The sequence below is a fragment of the Dermacentor variabilis genome, chromosome 6 (genome assembly GCF_050947875.1).
Source record: "Dermacentor variabilis isolate Ectoservices chromosome 6, ASM5094787v1, whole genome shotgun sequence".
NCBI lineage: Eukaryota > Metazoa > Arthropoda > Arachnida > Ixodida > Ixodidae > Dermacentor > Dermacentor variabilis.
In genome coordinates this window covers 100,910,122-100,936,634 of record NC_134573.1, presented here as the reverse complement: position 1 = coordinate 100,936,634, position 26,513 = coordinate 100,910,122, and the positions used below count along the sequence as shown (strand labels likewise).

General features: G+C 49.0%; 1 protein-coding gene across 1 annotated transcript in view; it reads left to right on the top strand.

The window, feature by feature from the left end:
- LOC142584958 (disintegrin and metalloproteinase domain-containing protein 10-like) overlaps positions 1-23,748 on the top strand; it is a 58,809-nt gene extending 35,061 nt beyond the window's left edge. Inside the window, exons 6-12 of the mRNA XM_075695333.1 lie at positions 1,751-1,935; positions 10,891-11,068; positions 14,442-14,601; positions 18,650-18,748; positions 19,863-20,053; positions 22,101-22,306; positions 23,366-23,748. Of these exons, the coding sequence (XP_075551448.1) occupies positions 1,751-1,935; positions 10,891-11,068; positions 14,442-14,601; positions 18,650-18,748; positions 19,863-20,053; positions 22,101-22,306; positions 23,366-23,530 (1,184 nt within the window). The 3' untranslated portion in view covers positions 23,531-23,748. The remainder of the gene's footprint in view (positions 1-1,750; positions 1,936-10,890; positions 11,069-14,441; positions 14,602-18,649; positions 18,749-19,862; positions 20,054-22,100; positions 22,307-23,365) is intronic.
- Positions 23,749-26,513: the final 2,765 nt, after the last annotated feature.

Genomic DNA, 26,513 nt, shown 5'->3' with positions numbered 1-26,513 from the left:
TGAGGCGTTGTTGTGCGCCATATTTCATAACCTCAGAGAGGGTTGAGCATAGTCATTGCCTCACATGGCACATCACATTCTGTCAGAAGTATTAAACTTCAATTGCATTATGGTCCTGTACGCGCCAGAACCACAGTCGGATTATTAGGCACGCCATAGTGGCGGACTCCAGATTAATGTTCACACCGCCATGTTCTTTAAGGTGTACCAAAATAAAAGTGCACGTGCGTTTTCAATTTCGCCTCCGTCGAAATGCCGCCACTGGCATCAAATACACGACCTCTAGCAATGCCATAGCCGCAAAGCTAACGCGGCTGGCACAGAAGTGTTGATTTGACGGTCGACCGCTTCCGTGGTGTCGTCTGGACATTGTGGTGCGTTTTAATTATTGCGGCTCTGCTTCTGCGTAGTTTGTCCGCTTGACACATTTGTATGGTTTTTATTTTTTCAGAAATAGCAGCAACGTACTGTACCGTACCTTGAACTTAAGCTTATCCAGTTTCCCCGCAACCGCTGTAGTAGGGCTTGCTTGCCTTCTCACGTCACCTTCTCCCATCCCTGTCCATTGTATCAGAACTGCCTCTCCTCCTCCCTCCTCCCTACAGCTCTATCTACGTCCCCTCTGGATTCGCACATTAGTAGAAAGGGAAGCGCTGCAGTTTCTGCAATGCTTTTGAGGGGGTCACGGATAATTAGAGCTGTTTAAGAGGTCAATGTGGCGACTTCCAGGAAGCTCCATAGGGCATTGGGCACTTTCTTCTCTGACTCGCTCCTGTGATGTATGCACAACCTCTGAACCACCCCCCGACGCGGTGTGCCAGACAGCAGCAGCCACAGCAGCAGCAGCAGCATTGGTAAAGTTGAAGAGCCAAAAACATTTCGCTTTGAAATTAAAACGGAGTCCCCCACGGTCACGTGACTCATAATCATATTGTGGGCTCGATACGTAAAGCCTCATAATTTAATTGAAGTTTCAATCCTCTGTCACGATGTGTTACGCCATGTGAGGCAATGACAGTGCTAACGTTCTCGCATGCTATGAACAATGACGCACAAGAACGCATCAAGCATACACACTTCGTTGTGCGTTATGTGTACCACGTATACAAATGAAAGTGATGCAGGTAAGTAACATTTGACAACTCATCACTCTAATATGGCACTAAACACTGATGAACTTGAACGCTCACTACCGCCAATTATCCTTAATAAACGCAAACAACACAGAAATCATCACTTACATCGATTCCCACAGTACGTGGGATCCGAATAATATTTTCTGAGATCGCGCGTACCGTGAGTTTTTGGCGCCAATAGTGCAAGAATACTTAGAAGCGCGCGTAACTGCAAATAATAGGGAGATCTTAAATAGCTAGGGTACACCCAAAGTTACAGGACGCTATAGGCCTGGCGAACAAAGCAACACAAAATGCGCACAAAGTAGTCTGAGCTTCTGCGTATACAGAAAGTCGCCTGGGGACGCTCTTTCTAAAGCTGTCTATTTCTAAAATTCCCTAACAGCCTTTGACTGGGCCCGTGCTGCACTACTGTCATTCTCAAAGACAGTACTCAAACACATCGTTTGGATCAAACCGAGACACGAAACGTAGGAGAGCGCAAACGTTTTGACCGTGGATGTGACCTCTGATGACCACAGGCACAGCGGAGGTGACGACACTTCGCGAAATGCGTTGTACCGAGCAGCAACTGTGCGGTGAACGTAACGCGCTTCGAACTCCTCTGCTCACAGGCAATGCGGGCGGGTTGTGCGAGAAGTTCCAGTCGGACGTGTCGCTGCAGTTGTCCTCTGTCTTCACGGGCCACGTTAGCCTGAACACGGGCATCGTCACCTTCGTCAACAAGAACGTGCGCGTGCCCCACAGGGTATCCGAGGTCACCTTCGCCCACGAACTGGGACACAGCTTCGGCGCCCAGGTACGTGGCCGCAGACGGGCGGTTTGCACATGGGGCCGAATACGTGCTCACACTCTATCGTTATAACATTTTCAGCACACGTTGAGTGGCTATATATGCCGGTGGAAATTGATGTGACGAAGGATATGACACTCATTTCCAGTGGCTCTTTATTGCAATAGTGATTATATGGACGCTCCAGGCGAAATTCCGCCGTCGCCATCACCGTGAGGTTCCTTAGAAAGTCCAAGTGCGATAATATTGCGTCCGCGCGTCCTGTGCTGTAGGTGTGAGTGAAAACGCGCGGACGATAGACAGAGAAGGATATACGTGGCTTGGTGCGTGATGTTTTGTCGTGCAAGATGGGGGGGGGGGCGTAAGCACGCGCTGCGAGCGGGGGGGATGTGGGTCAGGTTAGCACGCGTCTTCTCTTTTAGTCCGGCCGCGGCTCCGCAACGAAACCTCATTTCTCGCGTTTGCCAGACCTTTCTTTCGCATACGGGAATTGCGCGAGAGACATCTGGGGTGTTACGTTTCGCCTACGACGCGCGGTTTAGCCGGCGCGGCTGCAACAAAGCGGCAGACATTTTGGCCTGTTCGGCGCCGCCGCTACGCCTCCCCGCCAAGCGCGTCCAGGCATGTTCCGATGCCACGTGTCTTCATGTGCGTGTGTGAGTGTATGTGCATATTGGTGCCCACGCTTGTCGAAGCGCGGCAGCCGGGGAGAGGAGCTCCCAACAACTGTGAAGCGAGGGGGTCTGACAGGCGCCGACACGACAGTGTGAGCCACCTTCTCCTCCCCATTGTGCCCGACCGGCGCCGACACGACAGTGTGAGCCACCTTCTCCTCCCCATTGTGCCCGACCGGCGCCGACACGACAGTATGAGCCACCTTCTCCTCCCCATTGTGCCCGAACGGCGCCGGCACGACGGCTGCGTCACCTTATCCCATTGTTCCCGAGCGGCACAGTCACGTGCTCGTCTATAGAGGGGTTCCTTCTTGCCCTCAACTGCGAGAGTATAAAAGCAGCTGCCCCCGGACGCCAAAAGAGGGCTCCGATTTCTTCTGTTGAGTAAAGTGCACTCCCGTCTCTCTACTTCGGTCAACCTGACCGCCAACTCTTTGTGATGTTAGAATAAACAAGTTGTTTTGTTGTTACCAGTCGACTCATGCTTTGCCGGGACCTTCGGATGCTTCCAGTTGTACCCCAGGCCGCCAGGCCAACGCTACCCTTGGGGCTTGCGACCCAGGTGCAACAACGGGCGTCCGCGCCGAGTTCCCAACAACTCGCGCCAGCGGTGCGATTACAACAACTGTCTGCCAGCGGTGAGATCGCGACAACGGAGGCCAGCAGCGAAGATATGCAGTTGACTGTATGCTGAGCAGCTCAACGACCATCCGGGAGCAGTGCAACGAGCCCTGTGTGATGACTGGTTGCCTGCAGCGGAACGACTGCGCTGGATTCTTGGCTACGAGGTTTGGTGAGTGCGGGACTTTCTTCTTCTGAGCTTTGCCAGGCTTTTGTTAGTGTCAGAAACAGAGCTGGTAATTGTGGTTGTCGTTGCTGCCGGGTTAGTTTGCGGCAAGACAATAATAGGCAGTAGAGAAAGCAGCATTCAGAGCAGCCATGGATTTGAAGTCGTTGCGCAAACCGAAATTGTTGGAGCTTGCAAGAGAGTTTGGTCTGGATGTCTCGGACAAACTCAGAAAACCAGAACTGCTAAAGGCTATTCTTGAGTTAGAGGCTGAGGATGACGAGCTGTCGGAATGCCTTGAGACTATTGAGGAGAGGTCAGAGAAACAGGAGCGCGAACTTAAAGAACAGAAAGAGCGAGAGCAACAAGAGCGCGACCGTCAACACGCTTTGGAAATGAAGCGTCTTGAGGTAGAGATGGAACGCGCTCGTAATGGAAGTCAGGCACACGGTGCAGGAGAACGCGTATTGTTCAAAATGACTGACCTAATGCGGCCGTTTAAGCTTGGAGAGGACATTGGTTTGTTCCTGGTTAACTTTGAGCGAACGTGCGAGAAGCAGGGGTTCTCTCGGGAAACGTGGCCACAGCGCTTGCTCACTTTGTTACCCGGCGAGGCGGCCGACGTAGTCGCTCGCTTGGATAGAGAGGAGGCAGAGGATTTCGACAAAGTGAAATCGAGTCTGCTAAAAAAGTACAGACTGTCAGCGGAGGCGTTCCGTCGGAAGTTTCGGGAAGATGAGAAATGCAGAAGTGAGTCATACACAGAGTTTGCGTACAGGCTTATGTCAAACATGCAGGAGTGGCTCAAAGAAGAGAAAGCGTTTGGTGACCACGAGAAAGTTCTGCAGTGTTTCGGGCTAGAACAGTTTTATAGTCGGTTACCTGAGAACGTGCGGTACTGGGTCTTGGATAGGCCAGACGTTTGTACGGTGGCTAAAGCCGCTGAGCTAGCCGAGGAGTTTGTGACGCGTCGGGCTCGCGGAGCTAAGGACGGTCAAAAGGGTGAATTTGGCTCCAAGTTTGAGAGGCCAAAGTTCACACCCATGAGAGCCAAGGGGAACACACGTAGTGCGGATGCGAGTGAAAGCAGTGCGACCGAACCTAAGGAGACGGCGGCAGCCGAAGCCGAACGCAGAAAGCGGTTCGAGACGAGGCAAGCGCGCGTTTGTTATACGTGCCAGAAGCCGGGTCACTTTTCGGCGCAGTGTCCGGAAACAAAACCAAAAGTTGTGTTTTTGTCAATATGCAGCACTGACGAGAACATGAAGCTTCTCGAGCCTTACATGCGAGACCTCCTCGTGAACGGGAAAGAGTGCCGAGTGCTTCGCGATTCCGCAGCTACAATGGATGTAGTTCACCCGTCTTACGTAGAACCCGATATGTTCACGGGCGAGTGCGCATGGATCAAGCAAGCCGTGGAAGCTCATAGTGTGTGTCTGCCCGTAGCAAAAGTGCTTATTGAAGGACCTTTCGGAGCACTTGAAACGGAGGCCGCAGTGTCATCTATGCTGCCCACTCAGTACCCGTACCTATTTTCGAACAGGTCCGATCACCTCCTGCGCGAGAAGGGGCTTTTGTTTGGGGAGGCTAGCGTTCAGGCCTTAACCAGATCGAAGGTTCGGGAGCTCGCTGCAAAGGCGGTAGTTGCGGGGCCGACGTTGGCGAACAATGAAAAAGGGTCAGAGGCGCAGCAAGCTGATATTCAGAGCACGCCCGAACTGAATAAAATTGAGCCTGTAGCGTTGAAGGCGCCAGATACTGGAGAGGAAAATCCCGATGCGGGAAAGTTAGAAGAGCTATCTGCAGATTTGCTCATCGCGCCTACGTCAGACGGACTTGATCGGTTGCTAAAAGTCAGCCGGTCGGCTTTGATAGCCAAGCAAAAGAAGGATGGCAGCCTAGAAAACATACGCTGCATTATCAAGGAAGGTATCGCCAAGAAAAATGCTCGCTTTGTGGAAAGAGGTGGAGTCCTGTACCGGAAGTATCTAGACCGCAGAGGAGTGGAGTTCGATCAGCTGATCGTGCCTCAATGCTATCGTCAGGATCTGTTGCGCTTGTCGCATGGGGGTTCGTGGTCCGGACACCTAGGAGTTAAGAAAACTAAGGACCGTCTCTTGCAAGAGTACTATTGGCCAGGGTGTTTTCGGGACGCAGACCATTTCGTGAGGACATGTGACACCTGTCAGCGGGTGGGCAAACCAGGGGACAAATCGAGGGCGCCGTTGAGATTGGTACCTATCATTACGGAGCCTTTTAGACGGCTCGTTATTGATACAGTGGGACCTCTGCCGGTAACAGCCACGGGGTACAGACACATTTTGACTGTGATCTGCCCAGCGACAAAGTTCCCTGAAGCAGTGCCGCTTAAAGAACTCAGCTCAGTTGAGATAGTCAATGCACTACTGTCCATATTTGCGCGAGTTGGTTTTCCTGCGGAAATCCAATCAGATCAGGGCACAGTGTTTACTAGCGCTTTGACGACAACTTTTCGCGAAAGGTGTGGGGTAAAGCTGTTACACAGCTCAGTGTACCACCCACAGTCGAATCCCGTTGAGAAGCTCCACTCCGTCATGAAGCGCCTGTTGAGAGCCTTGTGTTTTGAACATCAAACTGACTGGGAGCTGTGTCTGCCTGGGGTGATGTTTGCATTAAGGACCGCGCCGCATGCGGCTACGGGGTTTTCGCCAGCTGAGCTGGTGTACGGTCGCTCGCTTCGGTCTCCGCTTCGCATGCTTCGAGAATCATGGGAAGGCAGGGGCGACGACCCAGTCGTGGTGGAGTACGTACTTAAGCTCCTCGAACGCTTAAGAAGGGCACAGGAGTTGTCAGGTGAAGCAATGGCAAAGGCCCAGCAGAGGGCCAAGGTTTATTATGATCGGACAGCCAGGGCCCGTCGTTTTGAGGTGGGCGATGAGGTCATGATATTGCGCACATCGCTAAACAACAAACTAGACGTGCAGTGGGAGGGCCCAGCACGAATTGTTCAGAAACTGTCGGACGTTAACTACGTGGTGAGTCTGCCAGGAAAGCGGAAAGCACAGCAAGTTTACCACTGTAATCTGCTCAAACCTTATAGACAAAGGGAAGCAGTGGTGTGCATGGTGGTAAACGTTCCTGAAGAGCTTCCGGTCGAGCTTCCGGGACTAGGCTCAGTGACGAACAGGGAAGACACCGGTCAAGTCATTAGTGACCTTATCAGTAAAGCACCGCTGTCGCCTGAGCAGAAAACCGAACTACACCAGCTCTTACAAGAGTTTCAAGGTCTGTTCTCTGAGAGGCCTGGTAGGACTTCTGTACTTACTCATGATATAGAACTTACCTCCCCAGAGCCAGTACGATCCAAGGCGTATCGGGTGTCACCCCGCCAGAACGATATTATGGAGGCTGAGGTAAAGAAAATGCTACAGCTCGGTGTTATTGAGGCAGGTGAGAGTGATTATACCTCCCCTTTGATTTTAGTTGAGGTACCGGGCAAGGAACCTCGTCCTTGCGTCGACTACCGCAGGCTTAATTCCATCACTAAGGATCAAATTTATCCGATCCCTAACATCGAGGAGCGCCTTGAGAAAGTTAGTAGCGCTCAGTTTATTTCCACCCTAGATCTTGTCAGGGGTTATTGGCAGGTTCCACTTACAGAAGAGGCTAGTAGGTATGCGGCGTTTATTTCACCAATGGGAACATTCCGTCCTAAAGTGTTGAGTTTTGGTTTGAAGAACGCGCCATGCTGTTTTTCAAGCCTCATGGATAAAGTGTTGCGGGGACAGCAAGAATTCGCTTTACCGTATCTAGACGACGTAGCGATATTCTCCGCCTCCTGGTCTGAGCATATGGCACACTTGCGGGCAGTGCTAACCCGCCTGCGCGAAGCGGGCTTGACAGTCAAGGCTCCTAAGTGCCAGTTAGCACAGGCCGAGGTTGTCTACCTCGGTCACGTGATTGGTCAGGGTCGTCGCCGCCCCTCTCAAATAAAGGTGGCCGCTGTGCGAGACTTCCCGCAACCGCGCACGAAGACCGATATTCGGTCGTTCTTAGGTGTCGCCGGCTACTATCAGAGGTACATCCCCAGGTACTCTGATATCGCGGCTCCCCTGACGGATGCTCTAAGAAAGACAGAGCCGCAAACAGTCGTCTGGGACGAGACAAAGGAAAGAGCTTTTAGCGCCCTAAAGAGCGCCCTAACAAGCCAGCCTGTGCTACGATCGCCAGACTACACAAAAGGGTTCGTAGTTCAGTGCGATGCTAGTGAGCGAGGCATGGGCGTGGTACTGTGCCAACGGGAAAATGGAGAAGTAGAACACCCCGTCCTGTATGCTAGTCGTAAGCTGACCAGTCGTGAGCAGGCGTACAGCGCCACCGAGAAAGAGTGTGCGTGTCTCGTGTGGGCCGTTCAGAAATTGTCATGCTATCTAGCCGGCTCGAGGTTTATCATTGAGACGGATCACTGCCCTCTCCAATGGCTGCAGACCATCTCTCCCAAAAATGGCCGCCTCCTGCGCTGGAGCCTCGCTTTGCAACAATATTCCTTTGAGGTGCGTTACAAAAAGGGGAGTCTCAACGGTAACGCCGATGGCTTAAGTCGAAGCCCCTAACGTAGGAATCAGCCTCAAAATTGTTTGTTACTGATGTTTTTCTTCCTGAGGCAGGATTTTTTAACATATTGTTTTTGTGTAGTGTTTCAAAGTGATGACATGCTTTCTAGTGCAATTTTCCAATTTGTGGACGCGTTCTGAGTGCTGCTAGACTACTGTAAGGAACTAGGCAGTGGTATAAAAGGGGAAAGAGCCTGGCAGGGCTTAGTGAGGGTTGTGCCGTGCTTGCTGACTAAGCGGTTGAGTTTCAGCGTAGTTCTAACGCTTGCCGGGAACAAGAACAAAAATGTGAACTCTCCCGAAGTCACTTTGCAGTGTCCCGTGCGAACCTGAACGAGAGAACGAGGCCTTCTCTGTGCGCTGCGCTCAAGAAACGTCGAGGGACGCCCGACTTCGGTTATGAGCATCATCGAGCGACATCCCTCCGGACAGCGGATGCAGTCCCCTGACCATCGGGATCTCCTTCCCCCGGCGGGGCGGTCTGTTACGTTTCGCCTACGACGCGCGGTTTAGCCGGCGCGGCTGCAACAAAGCGGCAGACATTTTGGCCTGTTCGGCGCCGCCGCTACGCCTCCCCGCCAAGCGCGTCCAGGCATGTTCCGATGCCACGTGTCTTCATGTGCGTGTGTGAGTGTATGTGCATATTGGTGCCCACGCTTGTCGAAGCGCGGCAGCCGGGGAGAGGAGCTCCCAACAACTGTGAAGCGAGGGGGTCTGACAGGCGCCGACACGACAGTGTGAGCCACCTTCTCCTCCCCATTGTGCCCGACCGGCGCCGACACGACAGTGTGAGCCACCTTCTCCTCCCCATTGTGCCCGACCGGCGCCGACACGACAGTATGAGCCACCTTCTCCTCCCCATTGTGCCCGAACGGCGCCGGCACGACGGCTGCGTCACCTTATCCCATTGTTCCCGAGCGGCACAGTCACGTGCTCGTCTATAGAGGGGTTCCTTCTTGCCCTCAACTGCGAGAGTATAAAAGCAGCTGCCGCCGGACGCCAAAAGAGGGCTCCGATTTCTTCTGTTGAGTAAAGTGCACTCCCGTCTCTCTACTTCGGTCAACCTGACCGCCAACTCTTTGCGATGTTAGAATAAACAAGTTGTTTTGTTGTTACCAGTCGACTCATGCTTTGCCGGGACCTTCGGATGCTTCCAGTTGTACCCCAGGCCGCCAGGCCAACGCTACCCTTGGGGCTTGCGACCCAGGTGCAACAACGGGCGTCCGCGCCGAGTTCCCAACAACTCGCGCCAGCGGTGCGATTACAACAGGGGACTTTCGCTTCTCGCAATCTGCCCTTGCCTAGGTACTACAGTACCACGGAGGCGGACGCGTTTTCTTCAGTTTGTCCCTAGCCGAGCTGCACTGCGCGACCGCGGGTAAATATTTCTGGATAATCTCGCTGCAATCTCGTGTTTCGTGACGTAGCGGTCACATCACTGCGCTCGTGATTGAGAGGTCCGCAATTCGTCAGTTCTTTATGCTTCTTTTTCGTTTAATATGCATTACTATATAAGTTTCCCCTTTGACTTCTGCAGTAGTTGTTCTTTAGCTATGCATAACCGCCAGGCCTGAGAAAGTGGGTTCCTGCTAAAGGAAGCGAAGCAACAGGGCGCGAAGCGCAAGGGGAGGGGGAGAAGGGACGTTTAGGTAGATGCCGTTTTAGAGGCGGCAGACCAATGAATAGTGACACGTTGTTACTGCGAATCCCTTTTATTGTCAAATATTCATTTACAGGCTATGCATAAGCTCTTTTTCATGGCTAAGGGGCGCATACGGAATGCGTGCCCACGTAGCACATACTCCACCTTTCACCGACGAGCTTGGCACAGTCATAGCGCCGAAGGCGCACTGCGAAGTTGCAAGCACTATGTTACGCGCGCCCTATAGTGATACGGGCCAACCACTGACGCCCAAAAACTGCCGCTTCGCCACTACGGACTCTGTCGCGGCTGCTATGGTGCCATTCGGACGGAAGTTTAAGCGACGGGTAAAGGGGCGCAAAGGGCGTCGTTCTCCGTAGTACCCAGGGAAATGCACATTTGGAGGCAAGAGTGCCTAGCACAAAGTCTCGAGATTTTACTTCGGAACTTATGGGTTGGAAAAAACGCGAGTAAGGTCTCCTCGGCTGCGCAAGGCGTGGCCGTCTTACCTTGAACATAATCTGCGGTTGATGCATAAGCTAGGCGAGCAGATATGTCTGGTGGACTCAGGTGCTCTGTGTTCTCGCTCTGTTCGCGTTGAATCGAGAGGAAGCACGAAGGGGAATTAGCTCACCGCTGCTGCCGCTCGTCAATCCGCAAGCGTTGTGACAACGAGTGTTCGTGGCCATCCAGTGACGTTTGTTCATGGTAATTTGCGCGTTCGCGCGTGAGACCATGTTTGTGAATTTAATTAGTAAGATAATGTTTACTGCAATTTATACGGCCGATAAAACTACGAACCTTGCATCGTGTAGTTGTCTAATACTTTGCTATCGCTGTCAGTGCTTCTCCTTTCAGGCGAAACTGCGACTTTTTGTAACGCCGCATAATTTTCGATGCATTGACAGGACTGCACATTGATTGTCGTCCGTTCTATCCCGAGATTTAGTAAGCTGTCGGCAGCGAAAATTGTTTCGTCTTCGCATTACAGACAGTGGTCCAGTGGAAATGCAGCAGTCAATTGCGGGTTGCACGCAACTTTCACTCAAGACAAAAGCTCCCATATCTTCAGCCGCTACAAGCCCATTACAACTAGATTAGACTTTCCGTGATGTACTGTACAATTTCCTTAAGCGTGGCGCCCAACATAGTGTTGCAATCGCCTGTGAATACCTAGTGCTTGAAGCATGACAGGCTGCTCGACTATGCACCGTGATTGAGACCGCGTGAGACTCCGAGTGCGCGTGTCCAACCCGTTCGCTGCAGCACGACCCTCCCGAGTGCGTACCCGGTGGCAATGTGGGCAACTTCCTGATGTTTGGCAGCGCCTCTCACGGCACGTTGCCCAACAACAGGCGCTTCTCCGTGTGCAGCATCCGCGACATCTCGGCCGTCCTTGCGCAGATGTTCTCCGGACAGGGTGCCCGCGCAAACTGCCTACAGGGTGAGTGTCTCCCACGGGACAGACCTCCCGTTTCGGGCACCGTCAGTGATCGAGCTGAGAGGCATCAGCAACGATTGTCGCTCTGACAGGCATCAGGCACATTCTTTGCGTGCGTGTGCGTGCGTGAAAGCGTCCGTTAACGTGGGCCCTGCTATTTCTAAAAGGGCCTACACGAAATTGTAGGTACAATATGTGCGAAGAAACAAACGAGGAAAGCTGAGCAAGGCTAGGGGAAAATAACAATGTTTAATTGAGACCTAGAAATAATGACGTGAAGTACGATGAAGGTGGACGAAAAGATAACTTGCCGCAGGTGGGAACCGAACCCGCATCTTCCGCATTACGAATTGGTCATTCCCCCATCAATAGTATGTTTTTTCTTTTGTTTTTAAGTGGTTGTGACTAACAAAAAATCGAGCCCCTCGGATCCCCTTATTATTCTCGGTCATCAGTAAACGCAGCAGCTTCACATATACCGAAGCAATGCCGTGGGTAACTTGGACGCCGCAGCGAAGAGCTGCGGATAAATCTTGACCGCCTGATCGAGGCTGCTTAACGTGCACAGAAATGGCCCGTTAGTGTATAAGCCATAAACCTGATCGAAATGCGTCTGCTGTAGCTGTGACTCGATACCGCCATACGTGTAGGCGGGGTAGACGGAATCTGAGGTAGGTGGCGGAAAGAGGTAGCCGCCGTAGCCACTGTTTATTTATGCCGGCCAGCCATGGTGCCGCGGGATCTCGGGAGCGGCGGCTACCGCGGCCGCTCAGATCGAGCGCGCTAGCGTGTTCTATTCTCGCGCTACCTGCACGTGAGGCCGTCTTCTTCACCGGCTCTAGGCGATAGTCGCGTTCACACTCGTCGTGCTAGAGAATAAAGCTCACGCACTCGTCCTCTTCATGATCTTCGCACAGTGGCATGGGGCTACATGTCAGACTACTCGCGTTTTGGAAGCTGTAGGCGCAAGAAATCAGCAGCACTCCATTCATTACAATTGAGCCACCAACCTCCACATAGTGAAGTGAACTTTTCATGTTAGATATCTTTAAGGCGTATTTTAAAGAGAACCTCGTAGAAGTAATTGAAAAAGAAGAAAGTTTTGAGTGCCAGTTCTTGTGACATAAGACGAAATAATACAGAGCTTGAAAGCTATAATGCTAAACGAAGTAGTTGACGTCCTTCAACATTGAAAACCAATCGGCTCGACAGCTTGTCAGTGAGATACAACTAGACACAACCACTTACTGCGCTTTTATAAAAGCGGTATAGATGTCAGTTCCGCAGTCGCCGGACCTTTCACGCTGCAACGTACGTGTCACTCGCCCCTCTCCTCAGCGTAACCGTCTATGGAAAGAGCTCTGCAAAGTGCGCTTAGTTGTTTCATAAGGCATGTGAATTGTAGATGCGCAGGACCTGAACTCCTTGAAGTAACTGTAAAGGTATAGAACATATTTTTTTGTGATGCCGCACCTCAGATTGCAACCGCTCAATCAGTACCTCATATATCTACCTATATACCGTACATATACGCGCATCTTGTAGGCTGGGCTGAACGAATTACAGGTGCACGCTCTTTCTTAGTTCTCACTCCTTGTAACATTTGGCTCGTTGCTTACTCGATGGGAAGGAGCACCATGTGGCGGCGCCTCAAGCAATGCTTGTGCGTTGCGTGGTATAAATGCGATGCAGCTAACTGGCCAAGCTAACGGCATGCTGAGTACTTCCACTGAAAATCGCCGGATACAATAAAGAAAGATGGCCGGGAACTTTTATGCCCCGATTGGACACTGAGGGCAAAAAGAGAAATGTGTGCCTTGTCTGGGTAAATGCAAACACATATAGCTACGAACTACATGCACATATATGACATGGCCCAGCTGCCCGATAACTGAAGAAGAAACCACGCCTGTAGCGTGGTCTGAAAAGTTAGGCAAACAAAACACGGATACAAGAAGCACTAAAGCACAAACGTTCAAAAGCAAACGTTTCAAATGTCCTCGTTCCTCTATTTTTGACGCCTAACTTTTCAAACAAAGGGACCTTAACGACTTGCTGAGCTTTGGAGATGTGCTATAGGCTTGGGAAAAAAAACTTTACTCGAAAAACATACAATAATACTAGAGTTTATTTTGGGAAGTTACCGCAAGCAAAACACGAGACTCTAAGAAAGGAACAACGCCGCTTCGTGTTGTCCCTTTCTTCAAGTCACCAACTGGCCTACACCCGCATTCTACTATGTTACATTACTTAAGTGCATACCAAGTATACATATAGCAAAGTAAGACGGGGTGCATGCCGGCGACGTGTCTGAATTGCGATGGTCCGAGGTTTCGTCGGGACGATGTTCTGCGGCGAAAAGGTCGAGGCGCTGCCTAGACGCTGTTATTGCGGGAGAGGTACCATGATCTGTGCGGAGCAGCCGTGGGTATGATGCCGTTCTAACTTGGAGCATACGTTATCTTGGAGTGCTCGGGACTTCTGTTCGCCGTCTAGCTGAAGATGTTGTCTATACGTAATCGCGGCCGCAGTCATCGCGTTGTAAGATTCGTCGGACGATCTCGCCACTGCCACCATTTGCTAGAGTTGTCGGACGATCTACGAGCTGTAGGCCGATCTCACCGCTGCCATTCAGATGTAAGATTTGGCAGTCGTAGCTGTAGGAAGGAGCTTGACTCTTCGTCGGGACTTAGGAGAGCAGGATTTATTTACATGTTATTTACAGTTGAACATGAGATACATCGACAGCCTAGCGTGACTCCCAAATGGAGCCCGCAAGACAAGCATACAGCAAACAGCTTACGAGCACACAGCTCACTAGTACATTTCGAGCACGACAACGAGCACACAGCTCACGAGTACATTTCGAGCACGACAACGAGCAAGCACTAGCAGCCGACAATCGCTGCTTATATGCACTCCGCTCGACGTCATAGTTGGACGTCATTGTAGATGACCCGCCCTTTTGGAGGAGGCGGGCTCTCGACTTGGAGGAGGATGAGGGCTCACACACACGCACACACACACACACAGACAAAACTACTAAATGGAAAAACGCAAGGACCGTGATGCCTAATGCAGTTCTTCAGCCACAATAGCATAATTTCCCATAATTTGCAATTTGCGACTATGCAGCGCACTTGTTTGGGTCACCCCGAGACACTATATAGTCAAGGCGTGCGTGGCACGTTCCCCTGCGACTGATTATTTCCCATTGTTAGCAGTATGAATGGGCACCACCGTTGCACACAATCTGATGCCTGAGTGCGTTAATATACGCTGTCGAAGTAACAAGCCTACATCTTCGAGGGTAGGCACATGCCGAGGAGGTCAGGGTGAGTGGGATTCTTTCTTTCGTTCTTTCCCGACGGCGCAGAGCTCCACGGTCCCTTCTGTGGCAACTCCATACGTGAAGAGGACGAAGAATGCGACTGTGGGTTCGACTGGCGTGAGTGCCGTGAGATGTGCTGCTACCCGCGCGAGCATGGCCAGCTAAACCGCAAGGGCTGCACGCTGCGACCAAACGCCAAGTGCAGGTGAGCGAGTCCGCTTTGGAACTTTTGAACGAAGTTCTTTACGTGCAACGTACCTCGCAATGTTGTGCATAAACTTTTGAGTCGAAGAAGTATGCAGTGTGCTTCAGGTTAAGATATTTAAGTTACTAATCAGCACAACAAAGTTAGAAGTACGCTTTGTTCTTCTCTTTTTTTTGCCGGCGGGTCATTCGCGGCTGTGGACGACAGGCTCTGTGTAAAAATGGCTATTTTTTTAAAGTAATTAATTTATTGGTATGTTCCAAGAGCTAAACTGAAGCAAAGCCATGACAACATTCGCACAAATTTCGAGGCGCTGGCACCAGTTCAGAGAGATATACGTTCTCAAGATGTGCGGCAAAATGCATTGCTCTTTATGTTAGCGTTTCTTTTAACGAGTGCTAGTATTAGTTCCATAACGTAGCAAAGTAAGTTGTTGGGCGAAGGGGCACATGTTCATAAATACCAAAAGACGCGTGGCGAACTACTACTCCATGTAGCGGCTCACAGCAATAACACCAGTCCAAGAGAAAGGGAGATAAAGAGACAGAGAGATAGAGAATGTAAAAAGGAAATGCAGGGAGTTCAACCAGACAAGATTCCCGTTTGCTACGCAAAACTGGGTGTAAGGGAAAGGGGTAATAATAGCAAGTGGAACCGAGGGCGAAAGTGAGAACTCCTTGCACGCGGTGTCACTCAGAGCGGTGCGGTTTAAGAACTGCATCAGTGCAAGGATAGCATTTTGTGCCGGCTACAGATGCAGCTGCGGTCCCAGTGTCTTTGATTCGGAAAATATTCTCGAGGTCCACCCGGTTTAAAGCTGTCTGGAGAAAGAGGCGTTGAACGTCGTAGCGAGTACCGGTACACAACAGGTGCTCAACGGTTTCATCGCACCCGCAGGAGTCGCACGTCGAGCTATCGGCTATTGCAATACGGTCCGAGTAAGTGTTCGTAAACTCCGCACCCAGGCATTGGCGATGCAGCAACGCTAATACGCAGCGGGAAGGGCTAGATGGCACTCGAGCCATAGCGAGGGGTTCAGCTACGCAGTTGATATCAATGAATATTGGAGGCCCTCATTGGATGGCGGCCATTTATACTCATTAAAATCAACTGGAGCGATGACTGTTGTGAATCTGCCTATAGTCCGCTTTGATAATTGTAGAGGTCTACATTCTGGAAAGCTTCGCGCCCTTCCGAAAGAGAGAGACATTTATTATGATAGAAAACTGATAAATTGGCCTGCATGAAAGTTCTGACCTGCTACCCAGTTTTGGGGAAGAAAAATGTGATTAGGAGAGAGAGAGAGAGAGAGAGAGAGAGAGAGAGAGAGAGAGAGAGAGAGAGAGAGAGAGAGAGAGGTGGATGTTGCGGGTGCAGATGGTGGCGAGTGAGCTTGAACAGCAAAGGCCCTTTTAAGTCTCAAATGTAGACCGTTCTCGTGCAAGGGCTTGACGAGAGCTTTTACGCTATCACGACGACGATAAATGTCTTATCAAGATCGCAGCAGTACATTTTCCGACAAAGGTTGACTGATGAACTTGGACAATTGTTGTGATGTATCCTTGTACAGCATGTCCACGCACATGTTCCGTAGTCTCGGGTACATCCCACTCTTTGCAGTCGGGACTGTGTACAGCCGATGAGTCGAAGATAGCGCTGAGTCAATGCCACACCCCCCAATTTCATTGACGATGTCGTTGCGTCATGCGAATGGCAACGCGTGTGTTCATTCAACAGTCAGCCGTGTATGCGCGTTTTCAATGCAACGTCACCTGGACACAATCATTATAGGCGACTGGAGTGTTGATGTTGAGAGCCTAATATAGGTTATAGTTCCCGGCACCGTACGACCTTTTTTAAAAGAACGCCGAAAAGAAGCATTTGCATTAAATTATTTCACACTGATAAAGTATTCCTTGAAAGCGCTATTTTCCTTAATTTTGTGGTAATAAGTGCATTGATAGAAGAGAAAGCTAAGGCCAAACTTCATTTCTTTTAATTTTGTGCCATAACTACAGTGTCAGTATCTCACGGTCACGCCATTGTTTTCAATTCGCTTTTTTCATAATTTGGTCTTTGTAGGGCAGTAAATGTTTTTGAAACTTCTCAAGTTCACGCTTTCGCTCTATTATTATACAACGTAGCCTGACTTTATCTTACAAAAAGTTTACTATGACCGGGCAGATGCCGTAAGAATTCATGACGTCACATATTACTGGTGCGGGAACTTGAAAGCGGTGTCGCTACCTGTCTCGCGATTGTTTTCTTTTCTGGTTTATATCAAGAAATCTTGCGCGGTAAGAGTGGCTTTTTTTTGCTATTGTAGGAGAGTAATTTGCTAATACAGCTCATTTCATTTGTGTTTTAAAGGTAGCTTTGCGGGAGACTGATACTCTGCTCCACCGCACGAGTACGTCTACTCTATAGTAGACGTACGAGTCGTCTGAAAATGTTTGATGACGTGGGTAAGCGGGTTCAGTCACACAGTGTGATTTTGTAATAGTATGTTGACGGCTGCCTTGGATGATCGAGATAGTTGCTCGTGATTTGCGAGCTGGTTCGTTATTCTCACCCGTGCTCAGCTGTGTATACACTTGATGCTCATTTTATTCTGTCCAGAGTAGACAGACACAAATTTCGGTGCCACGCGGTGCATTCCTAGTTTAGCCCTCAATGTTTCCTGGCAGATCCCACATATCACAGGTGAAGGATTTTAAAATCTCGCGCGTGATTGGGCGGCTGCTTTGAAAGGCGTCTGGAGCATTTGTCACGGTATACGGATGGTTCCGCACGCTTCTCGAATAGGTTTAGACATTTGGCTACGGCACGCCCATTCGTCTCCGAATCCTTACTTTAGAATTTGGTGCGTCTCCACGTAGTTTATTTTTCCTGCAGCGAACTTCTTGCGTATTTTTCTGTTCATTGACATCACTTAACACATCATCACGAAAACGCAAGATATGAGTGAATGGCGTAATCCTCTCCATCCGAAATTCCCCGATTGCCTAACTACTATCGGTGCCTTTTTTCGGCAGAACAGCGAGCTTTACAAGGACTTTGGGATCATAAACGCATCTTACAATCCTTACTATAGTGCAGAACTTGCGGTGCTGCTGTTCTCAGGCCTCGAATAGAAGCTCTACTAATCCTTCAACTATTCAAAGCACGTTCATCTTGTATGCAACGATGCAAAGCTCTTTATAATGTGCAAGTAGGCTTTTCTTTCGAGCACTGTTCTTCTTACTTGGACGTTTAGTTGATTTCGGTCGGCTCTTTTCGGAGCTACTGGGCTGCTCTCATACTGCGTTGTTAGGCACTCAACGATCTTCGATGAAAATAAGTACAAGTGATTTTAAATGTAAACACACTAGATGTAGACGTTACGCTGCGAGTAGCGAACAAGGAAAGCGAATACACAAATGAAGGCAGCTGAGCAAAGGCGTCAGGGCAATCCTTCGCCCCCATCGGTCACTTTCAAAACGGTCCGTTATCTCTCAAGTCTTAAACAGCTTGCCTGCTCAGTCGGGCACCATTCCAACGCCCAGCACTAGGACCCATGTGTCCTCACCTCGTAACCTGCCCCGGCGGTCGGTGCGACTGTAGTCGGCCGCTTTGCAACCCTCCCCCCCTCTCCGTTTCAGCACTGTACGATTTACAGGGCTCTGAAAAAACAGTGGGAGACCGCGCTTTCTTCTGCAGCCGGAGCGCGTCTCGTTACCGTTTCCTCCGAAGGACGCTCTGCTCACGGGAAGCAATTCGGGTGCGAGCCAACAGCACTACAAGCAATACAGGCAATACATATACAAATCTAGCAAACACAAGCGAGCGCGCGCTTCAACTGAACACAGAGAACGCGTAAATTACTTTTAGCCAAGCCAATTCTCCGTGGTGAGGCTTACGGTGCAATAAAGAGCAATGAGAATATGAGCTAAATAATGCGCATTATTACATTGAAAGACCATGCGGGTTGGCTGCCAAGCTTTCCCGTCTGCGTAACGTATACCTCCGGCTCGTGACTAGAGCGCTCACTCGTATTGTTGTGCCGCAGCCCGTCGAACAGCGCCTGCTGCAGCGACTCCTGCCAGTACCACAACTCTACCTGGATCTGCAGGAACGACGACGACTGCCAGTTCGAGGCCTACTGCGAGTATCCTTGCTGCTGACGTGGCTACGTGATTATACCGCGTTCTCTAAAAGATCATAATGGCGTATGTGATCTAGAAAGCTACAATGGTGTTAGTTAACGATGCTTCTATTGACGAAGTGATGACGAGTTTGCATTCATCTAAGTGTTGAAATACAGTAATTTAGTTATTTGCTTTCCGGAACCGCTATAGTCGGCCATTCGTTGAGCCTCTGTCGCTTACTGTGCCACTCATTTTTACGACCGCGTTGTCCATTGCAAGTAACACCGCTCGCGCACGTGCTCATGTGAGAATCCAGGTCTAAGTAATGTTTCAGTTCCAGACCCTCAGCTTGATTATCCGAATTCCATTACCGCACCGAACCCCTGAAACAGCTTTAAATCTCAGACTCTACTCGTATTCTCGTAACGTTTCTTTCCATGTTATTAATTTCAGTCCCGCTGGTTCAACGGCCTTCGAAGCCTTCCAATGCTTGTCCCCATGTAAGCAGTCCTCGTTTCAACTGCGCCCGTGGACAACGCACGACTACCTTTGTTGTCCGCTGGAGGATGTGTGCTCTCTCCGTGCATTGTTTAGTCCGCACAGCGGTCACCACTTTGAAAAGGAACGCGTTTAATGATTAATGTTCGTGCAGTACCTCTTCGCTGTTGCCCATTCCAATTGAAACTGCTCTCTCCTGGCCAACGGGACAGCCTTCCTTCCACAGGCTTCTTTATTCTAAAGATCGTCCATACTGTCCACGTTGACATAAGCAATTCATGATCGGTTTTCTCAGCGCTTGTAGGCTGGCGGAGGACAGGAGACAGGATGAAGTCGGGGGGGGGGGGGGGCGCACTTGACCACGATCATCATATTCCAGCCCCCTCTCGGCAGGGGAAGTGCTTGTTTTTTTTTTTTTGAATAGCTGGAACTTATACGAATTCACTAACGTTTAACTTGATGACATCTTACACTTTTTAAAGCGTCTTTTTGAGCGAAAAACAGAAACTTTTGTACCGATACGGCATGAGCCACCTACGATATTGTTATGCGGATCATTAGACTTCAGACGCTCGTGAACCCGCTTGGTAGTATTTCACGGCCCCAAAGGTTCGCGCCTTGACGCTACGACGTCAGCGGTTCGGGTGGCAAGTGCCCTCCTTCTGAGAACAAGCGCGACGGCGTTCTGTGCAACCACCGCAGCCAGGTGTGTCAGGCCGGCGAGTGTACGGGCTCCCTGTGTCACCTGCACGACCTGGAGGAGTGCTACCTCACCGGATCGCAGCGCACGCCGGACGAACTGTGTCTCGTCGCCTGCCGGGAGAATGGTACGCACGTACCTTGTACCTGCTACCACACTGTTTGCCGTGTACATGCCAGTGAAGTGACCGTTTCGCGCACTGACGATGACCGAAAATGCAGAAAAGAAATGGCGGTGTTCCGCGTGTGCTCTTTTAATTTTTAGGACTTTAAGACTTTAAATTTTAAGTTTTTTTTATGACAGTCTTCTTAGCTGGCTTCACACGAGTTTGTCGTATACAGGATCCGGCTATCTTGTAACCACTTTGAGAAATGAAACAGCCCTTTTGCGCCTCCAGAATGTCGTTGCGAGAACTAATTGCAGAAGATGTAAATATATAAGTAAGGGTGTAAATAGCGCCAATGCAGTCGAAAATGAACTAAATTGTCATACGTCCCTGTAAAGGATGCACCGCCGTAGATATAGGCGTGATCAGGCGAAGCCGCCGTACGGCCCACATTTGGTAAATTGACCGAGTTCATTTGGACTAAGCAGGGCTCGCGCGAGGTCACGGTGTCTGGTAGACGGCTTCGGTGGTGCCCACAAGAATTAAGAATTACTCGCTGACTAGATAAAATTAATGGTACGAGCGTAATAGGCGCCAGTATCCACGAATGTTAATCACATTGCACATAAATTTCAGTTTGTTCGGGATCAATCCACATGGAATTTTGTAAAAAAGTGATAGGGTCAACCAAGTATCGACGCTAAAGACAAGGTCAACATAACTGCGCGTCAAATGCGACCACAACTGCATAGGAAATGAGTGAAAAACGAATATGAAAAAGAGACAGTAAAGAGAATATATTTAACATTTAATCATTTAATAATTGCAATAGCCGTGTTCGTCGACCTCGTCTCTAGCGTCAACAGAACCTGTCTTTTTTGTTTATGTATGTGGGTTCGTCGAAATGAGCTTCGATGTTGTGTAGTCGTTGGTTATGTTACCGTCCTGTCATCCTGCCGTCGCAAGCAACTTCTGGGGACTCCTTACGGTGGTTGGTCCACACCAATATCAAAGCGACCACTCGATCTCGAACAGTAATTCCAGCATGCAAGGTTGAACCTCACTTTCTCTCACATGTGTTACATAGCTATTGGGATGAAGTGGTCTCGCCACACATTTCCGATTTCATCGGAAGAACTAGAAGCACAACGAGCGTTACTGCAAACCTGGTGGTTCATTTCACATTTGCGCACCACGTAATACCTTGCCGTATGTTCTTCATTGCTGCGGTAACGTGGGCGCCTTGGTTTACGTTCTCTGACCCCGTTGGCGAATTACTGCAAGTGGAATAACTGTGACATCTTATTGTGTAGACACTTGGCAGTAATACGTACTATGTAATACGTACTAATACGAACTAAGGGGCACATAAACACGGAGTTAATTGAATCATTTTCTGTATCACAGATAATTTTACATACGGCATCGATTCTCAACACATTGTAGAGGTATGACAGCACATTGGTGCACACTGCTTTTCTGTAGGGTAACGGCACTTATTGCGGCATATACATCAATGACGCCATACACTAATTCAAGCGCTCTTCTAATATAAAGGAATAACCGAAATGAGAGCATCAGCCTGGGTGAGGCTTTTGTCTGATTAGTCTATTGTTATCTGATTAATATTACATTTAGTATGCTTTGCTCAGCAAAGGAATATTTCTGCTGGAGCATAAGGTCGCGGGCTCAATACCCGCCCTCCACGGTCACTGACGTTGATGGAATTAGAGAAAGTTTTTGTACACACACATCGGTGAGCTTTGGGGAACATTTGGTGGTCAAAATACGGCGCTGCGGACGCAGCCGGAGCAGCGTCACCGCAACGCGCCAGTCGCGTGGACAGCCATCACAAGACTTCGGCAATTGGTGCAGCGTCCAGCTTTGTCAGACCACCTGCTTGACAAAGTTGATCCTTCATCACTTTCGCGCGTCCTTTTTAACATAGGATTAAGGTAGATCCATTTCGGGGATGCCTTCTTCTTTGTACGACGTAATGGCCGACACAACGCTTCAGTGGAGTGACAGGCGTTCCGTCCGTTGTCATGATCCCCCTTTGGCCGTGCAGTGACCGGCAGCGCATGCATGGAGGCGTGTCACTTCGAGCGCATGAAGGACTTCTGCAACAAGAAGATGGAGCCGGGAGCGCCGTGCGACAATATGCGTGGCTATTGCGACGTCTTCCAGCGGTGCCGAATGGTGGACGCCGAGGGCCCCCTCACCCGTCTACACTGGCTTGTGTTTGGCGGGCGGGGCCTGAAGAATTTGCTCGTGGTAAGAGCGTCCTTTTGCTTCACCCCATTCCTGCTCGGCAGCGTATGAGGTGCTGAACTCCACGTTATTTTGCTTTGTGCCTCCTTCAGGAACAGCAGACGGTACTTACCGTGTTGGCGTAGCGGCTGTAACGTTCAGGTTCTCAGCACGAGGTCGCGGGTTCAGTTCCCATCCGCGGCTTCGATGGGGCGAAGTGCAAGAACGCTCGTGTGCTTAGATTTCGCTGCACATTAAACAACCTCAGGTGCTCAGAATTATTCCCGAGCTCTCCACTACGACTTTTGTCATAGCCCCAGTGCTGCTGTGGGCCGTTGAAATCAATCAATCAATCAATCAATCAATCAATCAATCAATCAATCAATCAATCAATCAATCAATCAATCAATCAATCAATCAATCAATCAATCAATCAATCAATAAATCCATCAATCAATCAATCAATAAATCCATCAATCAATCAATCAATCAATCAATCAATCAATCAATCAATCAAAACAAGAGACTGCAAGTACGCACATGCCATGAAATTGCTTTTCGTGCATGTACAACAGCTGTCGCAGAAGAAAAAAAAACACTCGGAAATATTTTCACTCGCCATTTCTTTACTGTGATGCTTTGAAGATTAGCATATCTACAACTTTGCCAGCATATGGCGAGAAAGGGCACGTAAACGGTGTGTTGCAGCAAATCTGAAAACCAAATATCTTTCTCTCTGCGACACGTTATTCGAGCTTGCCGTCCTCAAAGAAAGTGTAACGATTGCTTATATTAGATTTAATATATAACCATTTCATTCTATATGCATCAATACACAGTAAAGTTTACAATATTGCCTTTATGTTTGCATAGCAATTTTTAAAAATATTGGCGCGCTTAACACTGACTCCCACATATGCGTGGGATCCTTATGACTGGACCGTCTGTACGTCATTATAGGCGCACTCCAATTGCAGCTCTGTGTAATGAATATGCGACTAGTACGCAAAAGCGCTACGAGGTAACATGCTAACACGCGTAATCCTGCTTGGCTTGTAATGCGGGCTCATCTTCATGTTTCAGCGCTACTGGTACTTCACCCTGATGGCCGTGGCTGCGTGTGGCGGGGTCACGGCTGTGCTTGTGAAGCTGTGCGCCGTACACACACCGAGCAGCAACCCGCTCCTCAAACGACCACACAAGGTCATCGACACCGTGCGGCGACCAATGAGCTTGCTGCGCACGTGACGCACCCAACCGCGAGCGCAGTGGGTGCAGCTGCGATCGTTCCATACCTGTGCGCGGAACGACGAAGTTGCGGGCACTCCTTGAAGATAGGCCGCCACGTTGTCATGGCAACTACAGGATGTGCGAACAACGATGGTACCAGAAACTATTTGCCGCGGAACATGACTCCGATACACATAAACCAAAGACAATTGCTTCGGCTCGATTTCAGAATTAAATATTTGAATTAAATTATGGGTTTTACGTGTCAAAACCACTTTCTGATCATGAGGCACACCGCAGTGGAATATTCCGGAAATTTGGACCACCTGGGGTTCTTTAACGTGCACCTAAATCTAAGTACACGGGTGCTTTCGCATTTCGCCCCCATCGAAATGCGGCCGCAGCGGCCGGGATACGATCCCGTGATCTCGTGCTCAGCAGCCCAACACCACAGCCACTGAGCAACCACGGCGGGTGATTTCGTAATGGCCTGAGAGCGTATTATCCACTTATCAATAGAATCTTCATGGGATTGTCACCCAAGCTCCTGAATTTTGTTCCGTTTGCATTGGCCTCACCTCACATTCATTTGTACAAACGAGAAGACAAGAAACAGAGGGGCTCTATAAATGTTAATCACGACGATATAAAGCGAGCAGGCAACGAAGCGAAGAAAAGGGTATGCGTAATTGGCTGTGGTTGTAATTGAAATGTACAAGATAAAGAAAAAAATGCAAGCGGACGGAAATATAACTTGTCGCCGGTGGAGGCTAAACCCACAACCTTTGACTTAAGCAGTGTGACCAAATACACGGTGTTTTCTTGTTTCAGAATGTGCAGATCTTCATAAAAAGGCTATGACGGTAAGCGAGAATGGCAGTTTCTCGGGCGAGTTCGTAGACTAGGAAGACCCACTTTCTCGCTCGTGACGTTGGTTTCAAAACAACAATTAACGGAATTTTGCTGATTAGTAGATTCGGACACTTATAACATGTTTCCATTACTAATCAAATACGAATAGTAAGTATCGACTGTCGAATCTAATACCCAATAATCGGACACAGACACACATGTTTATAGTAGCAATACTTATTTTCTTATAATTAGGTACCATGCTTGCACTGGCTAGTGAGAAAAAGACAGCTAACTGTCACTGACAGTTAGCGTCCATTGAATCACAAGATCTCTAACAGATCCACTCTGCCCAGACTGTGGCACTGAATTTAGCTCATTAAATTACATGCCCTGGCAGTGTGCTGTGTTACAGGATTTTAACTGAGAAGAAGACTGGACGAAGGCCATCACAGACCCGAAACAAGACGTCCGGCTCCTGGCTGTCCAGAGGGCCCGTGAACGAGCGGAGAGGCATGGCCTCTCTGTTGACGTGGGACTTAGCCAACGACTGGGTAGGGGCCTGCAGGCCCCCGCTTAGCTCCTCAGGACCCCAATAAAGTCGTTTACTGCTACTACTACTACTACTAATGGGCAAAAAGGGAGCCCGCAAATAGACCCTAACAAATTGAGAGCCTGGTTGCAAACAGCCTTTCGAAGAAAATGGCTGGTGTATGGCTAGCTAACGAAAGAGGCTAAATATATGGCTGCCTAAAATATATAACGAGTTCGTGAAAAAAATATTTATTTATTTATTTATTTATTTATTTATTTACAGTACCCTCAGAGTAGGTATACATTATAGAGGGGAGAGGCAACATAAAGGAGGTAAAAATGATGTACATAAAAGGCACAGTACAAGTAACAATGACAAATTATGCTCGCTCATTGATTATAAAAATAATAGTGGTAGTTCACCATAGAAATCTCTTGATACACTTTTCAATAAAACAAATTGGGAATGATAGGTCAATACATACATAGTTAAGTTGAAGATATAGTATTTATACAATGAAATGACATGATATATTGAACGCAAGTTTCATGATTTAAATGTTAACTAAAGCGTTTCTAAATTGAACAGGATTACTTATACTAACGATGGAAGCAGGCAGACCGTTCCATTCGTTGCATGTTTTGGGTGAAAATGATTGCGAATGTGTTAGTGTGTTAGAGCGGGGCACATGTACCTTATGCGTATGATCTCTACGTGAGGAGATTAATGGTGCTGGGTTAATCCATGCTGACCGAAGCGCTGCGTTCTGGTAGTAAATCTCCTGAAATGAGCATAGACGTGATTGTTTCCTGCGGTTTTTTTTAATGTACAAAGTTTTATTTGGGCAACATAAGTACAAGGTTTGCCCGCAAGGTAAGGCAAAAGGAGGGCGTAATCCTCCTGACTAAGGCCTTTACCTCGCTGGAGCAGCAGAAGTAGCAGTCAACTGATAACAAAATACAACTAATAAGACACAAAACTTCAAAACTATTTACAGCAAAGTTTTACAGCAAAAATTAACAGCGAAGGTCGGTTAAGTGTAGCCTTCATTTGTGTTACGCTTGCCGTACGATGGTAATTAGCTGTATAAACCGAGCGGTGCGATTCTGGACACTTTCAAGGCAGGTAATTGAGATGGAATGATGTGGGTCCCATACTGATAATGCATATTCCAACTGTGGACAGACATACGTAGTCTATAAGAAATGTTTGAGTGATAATGGTGCGAGCGAGAAGTTTCTGCGAAGATATCCAGGTGTGCGATTAGCTTTGCTCGTTACAAAGTCGATATGCTACTTCCAGGATAAGTTATAGGTTATATGGACGCCCAGATATTTGTAGTTTCTTACGCTCTCTAAAGGAATGTTATCAAGTAAATAGGCAGGACAAGCTTCATTAGTACGGGATATTCGCATCGATTTACATTTCTTGACGTTAAGCTGCATGCGCCATTTGTAAATCGTCCTGAAGAGTTGAAATATTAGCGTCATTGGTAATATTACGATATATTACGCAGTCATCTGCAAAAAGACAAACTTTAGACGAAATTTTATGGGATAGATCATTAATGTAGATCAAAAACAACAGCGGTCCAAACACAGACCGTTGTGGAAC